We start from the raw sequence: 19,312 nt of genomic DNA, 5'->3' as shown, positions 1-19,312 counted from the left end.
CAACGAGCCATTGCATTTACTCCTGCTGAGGATACACACCATCTTTTCCTGCCAAAGGCTCCATTACTACCAAAGTGAAGGTTTTAAAAGCATAACACACACAACCCCAGCACCTCCCAGGGAGAAAGCAGAGAGCGGGGCTGACAACTCAAGAGGAAGTTCAGACTTGAAGACTTTGCCTCAAAAAGCACAAAAAAACTTGCCAGTTGCGAGAGGCTGGGAGAAGGAGCTGGTTTCTGCATTAGTGCAGAGTATTTGGCTCGGGTGTGGTGGGTCCTGCCCCTGCCTTTGTAAGGGTTGCAGCCCCAAGTCACTAACAAGAGAGTCTTTCGCTCCAGTGGACTCTTGAGTTAAACTCACTTACTGCACAAGTCCACATTGCTAGCACAAAGGAGGAAGAAGTGTAGGAGCTGGCTAGGAGGCCATGGTTACTAATGATACCCAAATTTCTGCATTTCCCCTGACACACTCCCTTTTATGCCCGGGACCCTTGGCTGTGTGGCCTTTGAGAACAGGTCCACCTGTCCAGAAAGAAATACAGCAACCAGGCTGCTGGGGAGCAGAGCTCGGGTGGCAGCACGCTGAGGAGACGAGCAGAGGCATTCCCGCAGCTCTGGCATCACCAGGCACTTACCGCAGCCCTTGGCACGTGCTGAGCGTGACGCTGGAGTGCTCCCAGCCCCGCACGACCCCGTGGTAAAAGCAGTGGTCCTGGAAGGCAGAGGGGAGCAGGGTTAGCAATGCAGCTCTGGGATGGACGCGTGCTATATTTAGGCAGCACTGAGTTCCATGCGAGTACTGCTGATACTCCAGAAATTGTTCTCTTTCCACTGCATTTGGCAGTTGACTATCGTAACTAAATCTCTGCGAGTCTGCATTGAAATCTGGCCTTTCAGCTGCCATGTGTGGCCTGTGCGAGTGCATCAAACAGCTCCTTGTTGACAGTAAAAATGAAGAGCTTTGAATCCCCAAGGAAGCAACTCAGATGGCTGCAGCATTAAGGCCGACCCAAAGCTTTCTGCCTGTAACGGGAGATGCCTATCAATGGCAGCTGGCCTGGGTCAGGCCCCAAAGGACGTGCCTTCAGCCCCAGAGAGGGTGATGCCACAGGCAGTGGGGGAAGTCCCTGTCTGGGAGTTCCTGGCAAGACAAAGGCAGCCTCTGGCAGGGACAAGGAGGCTTTGGGGCAAAAACGCCAACGTATTCATCACATCCCTTCCCCTCGCCCTGGGGCAGCATTAGTACAGATGATCTCATGGGGTTTTTATCTCTTATTTTTGCATCGCAACCAATGCACATCTTTGTGCCACTGCAGCAGGGAGTCAGCCAAGGTCTGTGTGAGATCAGTAATTTATAGGATTTTTATGGAACAGGAGCAAGCTTACACGGGCTGGTTTCCCCAAAGGCTGGGAACATCCTCAGCATGGAGTAACCAGTGGCAAAACTAAGCAAGAGGATGAGCAGCAGGAGGAATAAATGATTCCCCAGCACCCAGAGAGAGGGGAGAAATACTGGCAGCTGACCTTGGCTCTCATAACAGAGCTCAGGCAAAACAATAAGATGTTTTTACCATTTTGGGGGATGCAGACACTTTCTCGCTGGAACCTTCCAGCTCAGAAAGCCAGACTGCCCTCCTCTTCAGCTTAAAGCTGTGGGGACCTGTGGCCTCAAAGAAAGGCTCTGGGGAAAGAAGCCCACCCGCTTCTCTGGGCCCCCTGCCTGGTCAACCCTGCACGCTGTGGGAGGGAAAGTGCTCTCTGCACTCACCGTGTGGGTCAGAGAGACAGTCTGGGTTTGTCCAGTCTGGCTGTAATGAGTCTCAGTGTAGCCTGGTGCAAAGAGGTTTCTGCAGACACAGCAGAGGAGGCAAAAGAAAAGAGAAAAAAAAGACAGTAAGACCTTTCTTTAGACCTGGGTTTCTGCTTCCTAGGTGTGCTAGAAAATCAGCTAGATCCTGCTCTTTCTGAAGTCAGTATAAATATTCCTGTTGCTGTGAACCACTGTTATAGACTTGGGGCGGTCGCTATCTGCTACCTGTAGTGCAAAACCAACCGCAACACACAGAGAGGGCAGGCGGGAGAATTTGTAGGACATCAGCTGTGCTGCATCTCTACACTCTGCTCCAGACCAGCACTTTCTGTCTGCGAGGCACTTGTTAACACACTGTCCCCTGGGAGGCAGCAGCTAATGGCTTCCTGGTGGCAGCACAGGAGCCACCTGAGCTGCTGCAGGACTGGTGCCACAGGCTGTGCTTCCCTGTGCAGAGTGCGCTGTGATGGCAGAGGGTCAGAAGATAGAAACACAGTTGACCTTGCCACATCCATCTATCTGCTGCTCTGGCAGGAGCTGAGCACTTCTCATGGAGCTCATCCACTTCTGAAAGGGTGCAGCAAGCCATCTTCCTAAGTGATCTTTCAAGACATTTATTAAATTAAAACAGTAAAGAAGAGTCTGTCCCTGGGTTCAAGTAGGTGCCAAGATCCAGTTCCAATAGCTGCAAATGAACAACTCAATTTTTACGTGAGGACTTTAAATAAAACCAGAAACCCAACATCATCATCATCCCTTGATGGGTACAAGTCTGTGTGCAGAGTTTCCTTTACACATTAACATTCCAAGTTATGTCCCAGATACACTGGGATTAGATTCAAAGCACCAAGACTAGCGTAGCCAGCACACCACAGTCCAGTTCAGAACACATCTGGGCACTGGTGTGAGTTCTCAGCTCAAACCCAGACTCTCTCCAGTGCCCAGATCTGAGTACAATTATAAATCTGCATTTCAACTTCTGCTCAGAAGCCAACTCACATCTCTGTCCTATGAAAATGCTGATTCCCCAATTTGAATTTGTTCATGTCATCCTCATATAGACAATATTCTCCCTGTCTTCAGCCTAGGATCAGACCAAAAGTCTATAAAAGGAGCTCCTGTGCACTGAATAGTAAGCATTTTGATTTTGTTCCAGAGGAAACAGCCTTCCCCTTCTTAAACATCTGCATTTTCTAAACAGTGATATAAAAAAAGTACAGCAATTCAAAATCTGGGCCAAACCAAGAAGGTCATATCCTGTGTCCATCTCAGCAGCCATAAAATGTAGGTTTAAAACAGTTTTTTAAAACAATGGCCTTACTTCCAAAAATTTGGAGAAGGATCACAGAATATGCCTCATCTATTAAACACACTTCTACAGCAACCCTGCAGTGCTGTCAGGCCACTGAAGCACCACACTTGCCATGCCATGAGGATGCCATGTGGATGCTGGGCAGTGCGATGCCAGCAACACTGCAGCTGCAGTTCAGTCCTTTTGCATCCCTGTTTACTGTGTTTCGTGCACCAGATTTTTGAACTATGACCTGCAAGAGAGAAAAACTTCTTTTCTTTGCTTGATTTCTTTAGGCTGGGTGAATAAAGTTGTACCAGAAGCAAAAATTTTTCCATCTGCCTTGGTTTTTTGGTATGTGTCAGTCAGGTCTAATCTACCTTGAAAGCCTCCCTGCTTAAATAAGGGATTGAGTGCCTGTGACATCTAATAAAATTAGGCAAGAGCAACAGGAAATGCAACCTTTCATCAGAGTGTTTGAGAGTGCCTCCCCAGCATCCAAAGGCTCAGACATCTGAACAAGTACCAATGGCTTAGTGTCAGACAAAATTCTGTGCCACTGTGTATTTGAAAGCATTCAATGTCAGGAATACAACAGCTTTTATTTTGTTTCCTTCTGATGTGTTAATTCTCATCACTAGATCCTGTCAGTGATCAGAAGGTGAGATTGCTGCAGTTCAGCTATCTCTGGCCTGTAAACGTAAACTGAAGATAAGCACAGAAGAACCATCCCACAGAAAATAGCTCCCTTCATCTCTCTGACTGCAATAGCTTGCTCAGCATGAAGCTGCAAGAAACAAATGTTTAATCAACAGATTGCATTAACTCACAGGAAATTGCCTTGAGCAATGTGCTCTGGCAGGTATCTGGTCTGTGTAAGACTGTCATCTCAAGAGCAGACAGTAAACCAGTGTGCATCCGCCCAGTGCTACTAAAGCCAGAATCAGACACCAGCCCATGGATTTCTAGTAGCTGACACTTGCACAGCCTACTTGTTTCAGTCCCAAACAAGCACGCTTATGTGTCCCTGCTGCTCCTTTATTCTTGCAAAGCTTTCACTATGAATAGCTATTTTATCTCTCCTCCAGCATCGACCATAAAACTCCTCAGTGCTTTGACTCCTGCCCAGCTCCATGGTGCTGCCATCCATCCCTGGTGCTGAGCCGACCCATGCTGAGCCTAGCACACCAGGTTTCAGGGCACAGGATGATGCCACACAACACACAATAGATGTGTGTGCACATTTCTTCCCACCTGCGGTCTCAGGCTCTAGCCCCTTCTAGGGTGGATTATGAGCTGAGAGGTCTGCCTGGATTTGCAGGGATACTTATGCAGCTGCTGAGCTGAAAGTGTGTATCATCTGGCTGAGTGGTGCCACATGATGAAATTCAAGCCTCCCTCCACCAGTTGACTCCTGTCCTACACTGCAGGCTTCCTGTGAAAAGTCCAAATTCTTATTCTCAGCTTGAAACTGTGCTGTTTTGAAGACCCTTCCCTGCATTAACGCAGGGTAGCTGTGGAGCTCTTGCAGCACTGCTGAGAAGGGCTATCACAACGCATTGCATGGTGTGCGGTGGGGACGGCAGTGAGGAAAGAGGAAAAACAACAGGACATCTTGCAACACCCTTGGGGTGCTATCTCACTTTGAGCCTGTGAAATTTCATTCCCATCCCAGCTCACTTCCTCAGCTGGCATGAAGCTTTCCACCAAAATGTAAATAAATAGAAAAGCCTTCTTTCCATCTTGGAGTGCACCAGAGCTATCAGCCAGTCTTGTCCCTTTTCTCCATGTGTACCAGTTGTTGGATAAACAGGAGAGATTAGTGAGATACACATACCCCAAAACCTTATCTGCCATCATTTCAGGACAGCATCAGTGCAAGGCTGTACAGCTGATTCCAGGGGAGCTCAGCCCTGCAAAGTGCTGATGGACCTGCTTCATCATTTCCAGAAAAGCACAGAGCTTACCTCCTTGCTGAAGAAGGAAAGCCTGGAAAAAATAGCATGATTTGATCCTTTCTTCTCTGTTAGATTATATGTGTCAGTGACTACCTCTCCAGCAGCTCAAGATGAAGCTGCAAAAGTCTGGATGCAAAATAACATCGTTTAAAGGCTTCTGAGGTCCAGTCAGGCAGCTGGCAGATTGCTAGCACACCTTTTCCTAAAAGGCAGCACGGAGTCCCTCATCAGAGGAGTTATCAGCATGAAGAACTGATGAAATCAGAGGAAAAGCTGGTTTTGGATGGGAGCACTCTCCTTTACTAAACCTCCTGGGGCTGTTTAAGGCCAGGGTAAGCTACACACGAGCACTCAGGATGTTCTAGAGAAGACCTCACACCTTTCCAACAGCAACCAGCTTTTGGCAAGGTCAGTCGTTCCCCAAGATCTGGCATTCCCCAAGATCTGGCTCAGCATCCAGCTCAGAATGGAATAGTCTGCTCTTGGCAGGATTTGTTCCCCAGAAAGCCTTAGGAGCCGGGTTAAATACAAGCGAGGAAGCCAAACGAAGGAGGAGTGGCTCGGTGCCATAATGTACAGATGGCTTGAGACTGTTTCTGCTGATGACCAACATGGAGTGATCTTGGTCCTGCTCCAGCCTGTCAATGATATCAGCGTTTGAAACAAAACCCTCCTCCCCGTGCAGCCGTGCTGCTCCCTAGAAGGGCCCTGCCGTGCAGAGCTGACGTTACAGGGCGGCGTGGCTCCCTTATGCCACAGCGAGATGCCATGCCAGGGAGGCCACATACTTTGCACGTGAGCCGATGGTATTCAATGGGAGAGGCAGGCGGAGGGCGTGGGCCAAAGCCCAGCTTTCTCGGCGGGCAGCTGCCCCTGTGGCACTCCAGGACGGTGCAAGAGCATGGCCTCCAGCTCATCTGGTCACCACAGAGGAGCAGAGAAGCAGCTGCGGGGAGAGGGCCTGCACGGCACACCCAAACTCTCCAAAACAGCAGAAAGAAAGCTGGGGCCTCTCTCACACAACCATGTTCATTTGAGGGAGGGCATGTTTCCCAGCTGCTCTGGAGAACCTCAGCCCTGTTTTCCTGATAAATGAGAGCAGTTTTCTCTCGTCTGTGAAACATCACATGTTAGCACAGAGGCCCCATCCCAGGGGACCACCATAAACATGCTCAGCTCCACCAGCCAGAGATCACCCATGGGCACAGGGAGGGCCCTGGAGACACACTACTGCTTTTGCTAATTGGAGCAAGAAGGATTATTTTATTATTTTTTTATAATTCAGTCCCATTAGCAACTTTGTTTGGGTTGATTTTACAGAGGGGCTAGTCTGCATGGACAACTGCCAACTTAAAAACACCCATGAGTATCTAGGAGATGGACGTATTTTTTAATTCCTCCCAAAAAACAAAAGCCAAATTGTCCATGAAGCCCTCGTGAGAAACACAGACTTAATTTTTAGTCATGGGACCAAGAAAAGTGAAGCCTGCATTCTCTTACATCTCTTTCCCTCTCCCTTTCCTCAAATCACAATAAATCTGTCCAGCCAGGCTGCCAGCATCTGGACGTGGAGGGAATTGACTCTCCCAAGAAAGTTTAGACATCAGATTTCCATCTACAGTGTGCGGTCCCACCCCATTGCCTCTCAACAGAATCCAAGTAGGGTAAGAATGGAAATTTGACCCCTTGCCTCCCAGTCACTTAAATGTTCCCTAACGTCAGACTTTATCATCAAAACCAAGACCCCATCTTGAACATCACCAACACATGACCCATGACAACACAAGCAGGCAGGCCTGCTTTCTGTATCTGCCACTAGTGGGAAATCAGAGATTTCACCTCTCTGGAATCCTCCAGCCAAAACCTGGCGCTTCATAAAATCAATGAAATCCAGAAGTTTTTTTCTTGGTGAGTTTCATGCAGACGAAGCCTGAAGCTCTTAAGCTCCCTTCCTCAAGAGTCTTTGCTGATATATATGAGAATATGTTTATCGTGGGAACAGCAGCAGTGTGGAAGCGAAAAGTAGCTTCCCAGCTATTGAGGTGGAACTAAACTAGCTATTTGCAGTGCCTGGGAAAAGTATCACAGGCTAAAGACTCTCCATCCCCTTTTGCCATCCACATCATATGTGACATTCACTGTGTAAATCATGTTACAGAACCAAAGCAAAATTTGTCACATAGCCCCTTGGCTTACCAATGGGAACCATAAAGGTCACTCAGAGAGGTGAAAGGAAATAAAATAAATGGGAAACTGGCTGGCAATGAGTCAGGGAGCAAAAGATTTAAAGGACTCCATTTCCTTGTCTCTTCCTCCCTGCTCCACACAGAGAAATCACTGAATATCCCAAGGGCATTAGGAGGCTGAAAGCAGCTATGGCTTTCCAGATCCCAGCCCTGTTTTTCTGATGACTCCAAGAGACAGTAGAGCCAGATAAACTCAATTTCCCTCCTTTACGTAACCCTTACCCCCTCCCCATGCAGGAAGCCCATTAGACACTGATGATGTATAGCCTATCAGTGGAATAATCTCATGTATCCTTCCTGCTCAGAAGTGGGCAGCAACCTCTCTTCTTCCTCACTCAGTTGGTAGAAGAGGCCCTGAAAATGAGCAAAAGCAGGAAACCGTGAAATACAAGTGACACAGATCTCATATCAGACTGCTGAGAGCATCAAACAGGGCTGGAGTGCTCGTTGCCTACTCAGGTGGGGCCAGAAGAGACTGGAAACGAGACTGCTCCCTATCAGATCCAGTTGCCTGAAAATAACTATCTGGATTGCTCCCAAGGTCAGACCAGATGAGCTTCGGACTTTTTTTGCAGTGTCCTCAGCTATTTGCTGCACATCTCCACTGGGGTTCTGCCACCGAGTGTCCCACGCCATCATGGCTGCTGCAGGTGGGTGGCAGCCAAAACATGCAGCTGAAACATGCAGCCAGAACACTCAGCCATGCCCCACACTGCCCATGGGATTCACCTGCAGGCAGGAACATCCCCTAGAAAAGCCAGTTTCTCCTGGAGAAGCCTCCACTGTGCCTGGCAGCTGAGTGGACCTTCCGAAGTCTGCTTTCCCCATGAGACACACAAAGACAAAGAGGAGAAGAGGGAGGGAAGTCTTGTTGATAATTTTCCTGCAGTCAGGTGAAAAGACAAATTCCATGCAGGTTTCTGCCATGCAAATATGAGCTCTCCTTTTCACTAGAAAGAAAAGGCTCACACCAGGCAGTGCTGCCACAGACATTCAGTGTCTCAGCATCTTCTCCCCGCTTGTCTCAAAGCTGCTTTTTATTAACAAATGCAAATGCCTTTTTTAAAAGTCACTTTTCATCCAAGGTTTGCATCTCAGATTCTTCCGTTCCTAAGCCCCAGCCAAATTGAAAGCTGCCTTTATAGGCATCTCTCCATATATTTGTTGTTTGTGCAGCTTTGAGCTTTCCAGTCCTGCAGCTGCAGGACATAGTTTTGAGTCATTTTAAACAAGCTTGAGTCGTTTGGGGGATATACTTTTATCGTTATTAAGAAATGTTAAACAGTGTTGTGAACTCTGCTTGGAACTACAGCGTGGTTCCACCTTCTTATCAAACTCCTGAACAGGAAATAATGCAATATTATGTTAACTGCTAATGCAATAATTGTATTTGTTGATATATGAAGCCTAAATTCATATGTGTGCTGAGCTTGTTACAAAATACAGAGTCGTGCACAGTTCTGAAGAAAGTTATGCAATAACTTCTGTGTTTCTCCTCTATGGATGAACACAATGTCCTTTTCATATGGAATATGAAATCACAGGCTTGGCGCGAGCATTTCTTTCAAATATTGAAAACAGCATGATTCTTTCAAAGCTAGTGCATTGCTACCAAAGCCATACAGATTACGACTCTTCCCTCCGCCCCGCCCTTTCATAGCAAGCTCATACTCTCATCAGTTTGTCTCTCCATAAGGAGAGTCGTGAATGTGTAACAAGGCTGCCTGATCCACCGAGAACATCGCTTACAACAGTTTCACTAGCTTGGTGTATCTCCTTTCTAGCTTTGGGAACCATTGGGTAAATCATATCCCAACCAGACCCAAATTATGGCAATCATTTCATGCTTTCTTTGAGTGGTGGGAGTCTGGGATGTGCATATGAGAGTAAAACGGGAGCCAGGCGGGTGCATTTGCACCCCTGTGCCGAGCTCAGGGACAGAGGGGGAGCAGAGCACCAACCCTGGCAGAGGGTTTCCAGAGGCTCCTCTAAACTGGGTCTGTTAAATGACCCAGAACTCTGGGGTTTATTTTAATTTTAAAAGCCCCAAGTATCTTCCTTAAAGTTGAAGTTCAGTCATATCCAATTTTCTGTGAACTTGAAACCAGGAACATCCAGGTTTCAGAGAACTTTGAAGGGACACTTCACACTTGGGGGATTTCACCTTCTCTTCCGCGTCTCGGTGCCCAACAAGCCCTTCGGAGAAGAGGTCCCTAATGCTGCAACTACTCAGTACCCCAAACCTCAGCTAGAACCTCAGGCTTCCCTATGAGACAAGCAATAGCAGCGGTGAGCTCAGGGGTGCTGGGGAGCAACCCCAGGCTGGGAACCTGAGGAGCCAGCCTGGACTCTGCCTTCTGTATGCTTTGATAAGGAGAAGCGTTTTGCCTCCGCTTAGAAGTGCTCTATGGATATCGATAATTACAGCACACACAGGGCTCCCAGGGATCTCATGTTTTTGTTTGCTTCACTGTTTCTCTTTTAATTTGAGTGTCTCTAAACTAACTCTGCACCTTCACAAGTCTCTGAAAAGTGGTGGCTCTCCAGAGCCTCTCAGCTAATCAAGTTCAGGCTTGTATTTTGGGATTGCACCATCACCTTTCTTGAACGAGGACTTGAGGCCTGGCAAGACTCCCATGTGAAGCGCTGCTATCTAGGAATCACTTGTATTTTCCACAGAAAATAAAACCAAAAAACTCCAAACCGCTTGCTGTGTTTCATCAGTCCTAGTAAGGCAATTCATCCCACAGTGGAAGTGTGTGCGCACACTTAAGCCTGTGTGTTTACATCTCAATGAATGAAAATGCATTTCAGGATGTAACACAATGGAAACCTTCTGTTATTATAACTCTGTTTACCAACACCAGCAATGAGTTTGTCTGCACTGGAAATAGCTCCCGCAAGGCACCTGGAGATTATGTCATCATGCTCGGAGCACAAATAGATTAATTCAGCAAGGATCCTTACTCTTGCCAGCTTCTAGTGTGCCAGAAATAAATTCACCTTTGCCAGTGATACTTGCGAAGTGTACTGCAGAATAGGCAATACCTGACAGCCCTTCCACCAGGAAGGAGACCCCCAGCAGCATTAGCCGTTACGTTGCTTCCAGGTTCAGTTCAGAGACTGGCATTGCTGACCACTGCCATCAGCAACAGCCCTTTTTCCTGAGTTAGTGCTTATGCTGCCTGGTCTTATCTACCACTTCTCTATTTTCCCAGATGACAGGTGCCAAAACACACAGAATGTCTGGCCTCTGCCTGGGAAACACAGCTGGTTTTGCAGCACTCCCAGTAGCTTCCGTGGCCTGTTACAGAAAACACCTCGTAGGATGTAGTTGCCTTTTATCAGCCATCAGATTTCAGTCTTTGCTGCAGACAGCGCAAGAAAAACCTGGTTTTCCTCCAAAACAGCCTGAATATCATTTAGGTTTATGCACTGCCATCAGGACTAATAAGATCTTCTGACACTTGACTCTTTCAGGAGGAAAGCTGAGCCCCCAAGCCCTGTGGTTGGGATGTCCATGCAATACCTTTAAAACATAACCAGGGTCATTATTCCAAGGTTATTACTCCTACTGATACCAGTATCATTTGGTTGTGTTTCCATAGATAAATCTTCAGACCCATTTAAAAATAAATAACACAACCAACAGTGCAAGTAGACTGCTTAGCAAAGACAAGTTTCTTGCAGCTAAATTTCCAGATGCTGTTCCACCACTGGAAACTAATGTACTCACAGGGCAGAGAGCTTCTGGAGCAGCCTCTAGACCAGAATCCTTCAACCTGCCTTAACCTCCTGCAGCTTCAGCTGAATGTAATACACATCACACCCTATGATATCACACAGCATTGCTGTACCATGCCTGAGAGGAGGTTGCATTTCAGTTAATGCAAAAGCATTTTTTCAGTCTACTTTAGCATGAAGGGCACTAATGGAATTGAAACTGTCAGATCCTTTCTCCAAGGAAACGGAGCAGGACCTCTTCAGATCACAGCAAATGAACTCCTCAGTAGAGTCACACTGACTCTAAAGCATCGAGTCATTTGGTAAATAGTGCACTTCATATCAGCAACATTTTCTAGCTAATGTAGTAAGAATTATGATGCACAAATAGGTTTACACACTGAGGGCCAGGTCACCGTCTGCTTTTTGCTGACAAAGCTCTGTTACAGTCAGCACTGCTTGGCTGATTAACATCAGTGGGGACTCAGACCTGGAATAACCTTGAAATCCAGAAAAGAACTTCCTCATCCTGTCTTTATCAAAACCCCGTTGAAGTCAGTGGAGGTTTTCCTGTTGACTTCACTGTAATCCTTATTAATTATTTCAGTGAGACCACAATGCAAGGCACAAGCACACTTACCCATTTTTCTCCAATTCCAAGATGAGCTCCTGGCCTTCTGCCTTTACTGTAACTTCAGCTCTGAATGGATGCTGCGTGCGAAAGAGACAGTGCCTGTTACTTGTACATCATCGTAATTATGAAGACATCCAGAAACACAAATTGTTCCCCTGGAAATTGCAGCTGACCTTAAACTGCTCCTCACCTTCCTACTACCTTCAGACCTGGAGTGCTGAGGAAGGGAAGGGACAGGCCATGGCTCCCAGCTCCAGGCATGCTGCCACATCCCCATGGCACAGCCATGCGGAGCTGGGAAGCAGTACTGGCACGCTGGTGGGGTTCTGTATCTGAGGTAGTGATCCTGGTGTCTCAGGAGGAATAACGGGCTCAGACGAGGCAGCAAGCCCTGGGGCTGGAGCACTTTGAGGTGCAGCTGGATGGGAGGGGTGCGCTGCATCCCCTTCTCCTGTACACTGTGCTCAAGACCACATCACAGGACAGCCCAGCTTGCCCCAGAGGTTTACAATTCTAGTACAGAAGCTAGTTAACCAAGGCTTCCTTTGTTGTCATAGCAGAAAAAAACATTTTTAGAAGCCTGTTTCAGGAGAGGAGGACTCATGCCTCTTCCAGAGATTCTCACATAGTTCCTTTACTCACAGAAAATGCTAGGAAAAGGCATGCAACAGGGTCCCTTAGACATCTTTAGGCTCTGGTCATTGTTCAGTGTTTCACAGCTTCTTTTCTATTAGCCCCAGGCTGCCAAGGGACTGGAAACCATGAGAGCAACTTTCTAGTGTGTTCAAGTACACAGGCACAGCTCTGGTTCGCAATCGCAGAATCATTTTGGTTGGAAAAGACCATTAAGATCATCAGGTCCAACCATTATCCTAGCACGACCAAGCCCACTACTAAACCATGTCCCTAAGCACCACATCTCTACGTCTTTTGAACACCTCCGGGGATGGTGACTCCACCACCTCCTTGGGCAGCCTGTTGAATGCCTAACCACTCTTTCAGTAAAGAAATTTTTCCTAATATCCAATCTAAATCTTCCCTGGTGCAGCTTGAGGCCATTACATCTTGTCTTGTCATTAGTTACTTGGGAGAAGAGACCAACATTGGCCTCACTACAACTTCCTTTTAGGTAGCTGTAGAGAGCAATAAGGTCTCCTCTCAGCCTCCTCTTCACTAGGCTAAACCACCCCAGTTCCCTCAGCCACTCCTCATAAGACATGTTTTCCAGACCCCTCACTAGCTTCATTGCCCTTCTCTGGACCTGCTCCATCACCTCAACCTCTTTCTTATATTGTGGCGACCAGAACTGGACACAGTAGTCAAGGTGTAGTCTCACCAGTGCTGAGTACAGGGGCATGGTCATCTCCCTACTCCTTCTGGCCACACTATTTCTGATACAGGCCAGGATGCTGTTGGCCTTCTTGGCCACCTGGGCACACTGCTGGCTCATGTCTGAATAAGGGCACAGGGCAGCTGGCTCCCCAAGACCTACTGGTGTTAATGGAGAGGACCCTAATTTCTTAGTGCAATGGCAAACGTATACACTAAAACTAACTAAAAAAAAATCATTCAAGAGACTGAAAGTATAGTATAGTCCTTTCTAGAGGACCAACCAGAATAGCCTCTGGAGGTCTCCAGTTTTACCTCCCTCAAAGCAGGACCACTAGATAAGGTCAGCTAGGGTTTTCTGAGTATGAGTGCTTTCTCATGGATGAATAAACTCAAATGAGGAAATGGATGAATAAACTCAAAACAGAAATAATCCATTTGGTAAGAACAGACTTCTCTATTCAGATGAAAGAAAAAAAATAATAAAAAGTGGTGAGATGATTAACCCATAGTATTTCCTTATTCAGTGTTGGAGGGGATTTTGCAGAACAGATTGACTGAAAGCAGAATAAAGGAAGGCTGACTGAATAGGATGTTCTGATGAAAGATTTGTTGGCCCAGAGATATGACTACTTGCCACTTCATCAACTCCAAACTCAGTTACAAACTTCTCCTTTCATCAGCTCCCTGCTCATATTCTGGGTTTTGTTCACCTTTCAGTTTGCAGGACACGGAACCAGGGCCATGCAGATGATGCAAAACAAGTCGATACATTTAGTATATACAACAAGGGCTAATTCCAAGGGACTGAGTTTAGTTTATGGAATCACAGGTGCTCAGTACACCTCAGGGTAGGTTTGTTGTTTTGCTAACTAACATGTAAGCAATGGAGGTTGCCTTGCCCTTAACTGGGGAGGTCTGTGGGTCTCCATCATCATAAAAGGCTCTTCACAAAGGTTGTGCAAACATCATTATTACTAATAATGCTTTCCCTTCAGTAATCCCACTACTGCAGTCTTTCACTTACTGTGTAACTGAAATATCCCAGCTGTGCATAAGCTTTGCTAACACCAGTTTTAGAGCCAACAGGAACTTGCCTGAAACAAACCAAGTACGACCCCTGAGACCCAGCAAATTTGTATAAGGGGAAGTGCTGTCCAGATATATTTGTATTACTATCAATAATAGAGAGAATCACAACTTCCAGGCAGCACTACAAGGACATTTTAAAGGGAGTTACGATCATGAGATCATTGTAGCTTTTTTTTTTTTTTTTTTTTTTTTTTTTAATCTGGCATAAAAAAAAAAAAAGTTTTAGAAAGTCTCATCATATGGGAAGGACTTAAACCCCAAAATAACACCAGTTATGGGGAGATGCCATGATTTTTCTTTAGTATAATACTGCAGCTTCTCTTTTTCTGGTTCACAAAGTAAATAACACCATCTGGATTTTCCTTTTTCATTTGACCGTGCAACTGATAACTTCTTGATTGTGGCAATGCAAATACCGGGAAGCTGAACTGCCGTTTGTGGTTGATGTTTAAGTCTGTGACCCCAGCAGTTCTCAGAACGGCCGCACACTACTGACACGCCACTTCATCCATCCTCCTACAAGAAGCTGGGGTGAGATCTGTATCGATACATATGGTGCCTAAGGCAGTTAGACACACCTAGCTGCTGCTTGGCTTTTCTTAGTGAAGCACCCTCACAGCGGGGATTCATCTGCTCCTGAAGCAGATACCTCTACTCGGCTGTTCTCTAAACGCCACTGACCGTTCTGCCTCACTCCCCTTCACAGGCATATCCATCAGGCAGACTTGGTCTAGGTTCTAAGGCGTGGCAGGGGGCAAACGATTACAAGCCTCTGCACAGAGTGAATGCAAGTCGCCAGGAGCGGTCTCACGCTCAGTGCCCGAGATGTGCCAGCCAGCTCGCCCAGCCTGCCTCGGGATTTGGAGGAGCTGCAGCAGCTCCCCGGGCTGCAGAGGGCTCATCCCTGCGGCTTCTCGCAGAGCTCCGTTTTAACAAAAAAAAAAAAACACCAAAACGCACATCGCAAGGTCCTGTGCTGACCACGACATCGTTCCCCGCCGCCTCTGGAAAGGACACGGAGGTTTGAAAACACAACACAAATAAAGCGCTGGGCGCGACCTACCTTCTCGCTGCTGGGGCTGCCCAGGGCTGCCCAGCGCGGCACCACCGCCTCGGGCTGCAGCTCCGCGCCGGCGGCCACCCCTCCGGCTGGGGACACACAAGAGGAGCCGCTCACGACCCCGACCCCATCCGCACCCCCACCAGCGACAGAACACGAAGCCGGGGCGGGTGGGGAGAGCTCTGCGCTGGTTGTAGGGGGAGCAGAAGCATCCCTCTACCCATCCATCCATCCATCCACCCATCCATCCATCCACCCATCCACTCACCCACCCATCCCTCCCTCCCTCCCTCCCTCCCTCCCTCCCTCCCCGGGGGCTCCTGCAGCCCGAGGCACTTGTGCGGGGTGGGGGGCGGCCGGCGCCGCCCCCCCCCCGCCCCGGGCACCCCGCACTCACGGGGCGGCGGCCGCAGCAGCAGCGAGAGGGCGATGCCGCAGAGCAGCCCCCGGCCCCGCATGGCTCCGGGCAGGAGACGCCGCTCCGCCGCCACCGCCCCGCCGTATAAACCCGCCCGGCGCCGCTTTCTCCTCCCACCACTGGCCCGAAATCCGCCCCTGCAGCCCCCTGCCTGGGAGGTGGGGGTGCCTCCTCCTCCTCTTCCTCTTCTTCCTCCACCCCGGGCAGCACCTCGGGGATGCAGCCCGGCTGCAACAGCGGTTCTGCCCCGCTGGGGCTGGGCTGGGCTGGGCTGTCCCTCCAGCACCTCCCTGGGGCTCCCCCTGCAAAACCTCGCCCCGTCCCCAGCTCTTCTGCCAGCACGAAAACCCATCGTGGCTCAAACGCTACCAAAGAGGGGGGACCTGGTGGAGGGCAGGAGCCAAATCGTTGTCAAGAGGCTCCTGTAGGAGCTGTGCTATGGGTTTAGTTGTTTATTTATTTATTTGTTATATTTGTGTGTAATCCTATCAAACGCTCCATAGCTGACCCATGGGCAGAGACATCCTAAAGCCCTCTGCTCCTGGGAAATGCATTGCCCCTAGACTAGATTTTTGTGTGCCCATATAAGAGGGCAGAAGTGAAAAGATGTTCACTGCCTCTCTCCCATTAAGGCAGATGGAGGGGCTGGGCCTGGGGAAGGGCTTGGGAGCATCCACAGCTCATATTCCCTGTGCTGCCCTTCAGGGATATCCACTTACTCCATGAGGCTCCCAAAGAGGCATCCCTGTCTTCTCCTGCATCCTTCAGGGCTGAGCCGTGTGTCGTGTTCCACACATCATCTCTTTGCTGGCCCTCTGCCCTTCAGGAGATGGGCACCTGGAGGACAGGCAGGGGATGTTCTGGGTTAGCCAGCGTGGAGAGGACAGTCCAAGTTAGTGAGGCCATGCTGAGGTCACCAGCTGCAAAACATGAGCTCTGTGGTGCTGTAGATGCTCCTTGCACATGCTGAGCCCAAGAGAAGCAACTGCTTTCCTATATGTCAGTGTATTTCTGCTGTGACTCCTGGCCAGCCCAACCTCAGCCACACTAGCGAGGCTGCGAGGCTGGACTGACATGAGCTGACCTGCTCAGAGCAGCAGGAAAAGTCCTACTCTCAGCCTCTTAGTCATACTCTTCAGCCAGCCATTGAGCCGCATTATCCGTACAACCCTTTCCATTCATTTCTATACTTAAAGTGCCTGTGTAGGTCAACCACCAGGAAATCAGCTTAAGAAATGGGGAGAATTTGCACCTGGCTATGTTTCAGAGTGTATTGGTAAATCAGGCTGATAGGAAATTAATACTCCATTTAGAACAAAGGTTTGCTAGATAATAGTAATGATTTTGTCTCTTATCCAGAGGTTCATTTATGCTATTGCAACCACTGAGCTATCTTTTGCTAAAGGTCTTTGCTGACTCCTGCCACTATGCCCAAAGGAAATGTGACTGTTTCCATTTGCAGATGCCATCTTGGTTTATGACTTTCACATACATCCCGTTTCTCCCCCAGCACTTCACACACTGAACCTTTGTGATCTTGTGAAGGTCAGTTTGTTTCTAATATCACTCCGGCAGAAGAAAGCTAGGACATCCTGGAGTCACCTAGAGTGTGTCACCTAGAGGGAATCATCAGGGGGAGCAGGTGATAAATGACATTTTAGCTGACCCACAGACAGGTCACAAATTTTCATTACAGAACTAAATCATGTTATTTCCAAGAGCAAAAATCCGAGGACCATATTTCAGGTCTTTTCTAATCATGTGGAGTATCGTGAAGGGAAACCTTGATTTTTTGTGAGCTCTCCCATTTATTTATTGTTGCCTGTAATACAGAAGAAAACAATGACACTATTGTTGATGCCTTTATTATAAAGAAGTGAAAATGCAAGCCAAATTTAGACACAAATTTAGCTGTTCGGCTTTCATCCCTGCACAAAATTTCTGCCTACCCAAAGAAAAAAAAAAAAAACAAAACCAACATCTTTGATGAGGAATATGTATATTTGCCCTGAAAGATTGTCACAAATCTTCTCAGTACAACAAATCTTGCCAAGGACTGCTCCATATATTTCTCTAAAAGATGACCAGCTAAAAAAAAAAAAGCATAAAATGGAATAAAAGGAGCCTTATTTTAAGATGGTTAAAATACTTAGGCCAATAACTGTCTGCTTGTGATTTTTGTCAGCATTCAAGTATCATAAAAATGAAATACATGCACTATTTGCATTTGTTGTGATATTTTTATCTTTGGATCTTGGTAATATGAGAATTGATATCTTAATTTATAATCACCAGAAACTCCCCCTATAACAATACAACCACAGACTGTGCAGTCGTTATATATAGTTGAATCTATATATATATGATATATCACTTACATTACTGAGACGTTGTTGCATGGAAAGATTCAGGACATTCTAGCCTTATTAACAGTGCTCAGATGCTCTAAAACTTCCTGCCTCTGGCACAGGACGAGTCAGATCCTGCCTGTACCCATCTCTTCAAAAAGCTCTTACCAAAGTCATTTGCCTGATTCACAGAGAGAGGTCAGGCTTTTGGTTATCTAGGAATTACATGGACTCAGACTCATTTCCTCCAGGATCCCAACTACCTGATTAAAAATATCAACAGGGAATTTGTGCTCTGTTCCCTTATCTGTTACATCCCCTGTGATCAAGGGATGGACACACCTATTAGCTGCAGCCTCCATGCAGCACCCAGAGCAAGGGTCAGTGCATGTGGATCAGAAGGCTTGAAAACTATGCGTTTCAGTTTCTCCAGGGTGAAGCCGAGGAGAATGCTTTTGCAGTGGGGTTTGTGCACTTCATCAACAGTTTGCAAGGTGATTTAACACTGTTGTTAGCTTGAAAGCAAAAGATGATGATTGTCCCATTCTGTCCATAGTAAATCAGGAGTTAGCCACCTAGAACAAAACAGAAAGACAGACCTACAGAGGAGAATGCCTGTTCAAGATACAGACTTATGCAGAGAATGACTTGGACATGTGTCAGACTAAAAGCTCAGTAATACTTCATTGGAACTCTCTCTTCAGAAATAGTAAAGGTTGTTGAACAAACTTCTCTGAAAAGTCTCCTGCTGACACTCGAGAAAATTTTACCAAGAATCAAAGTCTTAGCAGGAGAAGACAGAAGGCTTTTTGTCCTGGCTAACCCCTGCATTACAGACACCTGCACCAATGAAAAAAAAATTTATGTCTTTGGCTGACTTGAGTGGAATGAGAAATCTTCTGGTTTTCAGAACTCTTTGCTCCTTCAGATCGTTTGAAATGATCAAAGGAGGAAGGCTGTGGATCCACGTAGGGAACTGGTGATTTAGCAGCAAAGTTCTTTATTCTGAGTCTTAACAGTTGAGAAAAGCTTTGGCTGACCCAGGATATTCGGTTTAGCTTTGGTTTTCCACCACCCATGTAGGACAGCGGGAATACTTGGAAGAGCCCTAGAGCAGCTGTCCTGCCACAGAAGGAGAAGTGCTGTAAGATGATCAGGTACTAGAGGAGGGCTTGTCCCGACGTGCTGTTAGTGAAATAATATCAAAGCACTCTGCATTTTTTAAAGGGTGGGTCACTGCTGCTACTTTTGCTTCATTCCTGCAGGCAAGTGAACTTAGTGGTAGAAGATTGTATATGAGGACCCCTTGCATCTTTTTCACTGTATTTGTACATGTAAAGCACTGTAGTCTCCACATTGCCCAACACAATAGTGATTATACTGATGTAGTTTATTCTCGTAAGA

At 47.3% G+C, this 19,312-nt stretch overlaps 1 protein-coding gene across 1 annotated transcript in view; it reads right to left on the bottom strand.

The window, feature by feature from the left end:
• ADAM19 (ADAM metallopeptidase domain 19) overlaps positions 1-15,600 on the bottom strand; it is a 32,798-nt gene extending 17,198 nt beyond the window's left edge. Inside the window, exons 1-5 of the mRNA XM_086471128.1 lie at positions 15,540-15,600; positions 15,146-15,231; positions 11,668-11,738; positions 1,768-1,846; positions 635-711 (exon numbers count right to left, since the gene is read on the bottom strand). Coding sequence (XP_086327254.1) covers positions 635-711; positions 1,768-1,846; positions 11,668-11,738; positions 15,146-15,231; positions 15,540-15,600 — 374 coding nt within the window. The remainder of the gene's footprint in view (positions 1-634; positions 712-1,767; positions 1,847-11,667; positions 11,739-15,145; positions 15,232-15,539) is intronic.
• Between the last annotated feature and the right edge of the window lie 3,712 nt (positions 15,601-19,312).

The sequence above is a fragment of the Leptosomus discolor genome, chromosome 10, assembly GCF_034619465.1.
Source record: "Leptosomus discolor isolate bLepDis1 chromosome 10, bLepDis1.hap2, whole genome shotgun sequence".
In the NCBI taxonomy this organism is placed as follows: domain Eukaryota; kingdom Metazoa; phylum Chordata; class Aves; order Leptosomiformes; family Leptosomidae; genus Leptosomus; species Leptosomus discolor.
The sequence above is the reverse complement of the archived record's forward strand: the minus strand, read 5'-3'. Positions and strand labels throughout refer to the sequence as shown.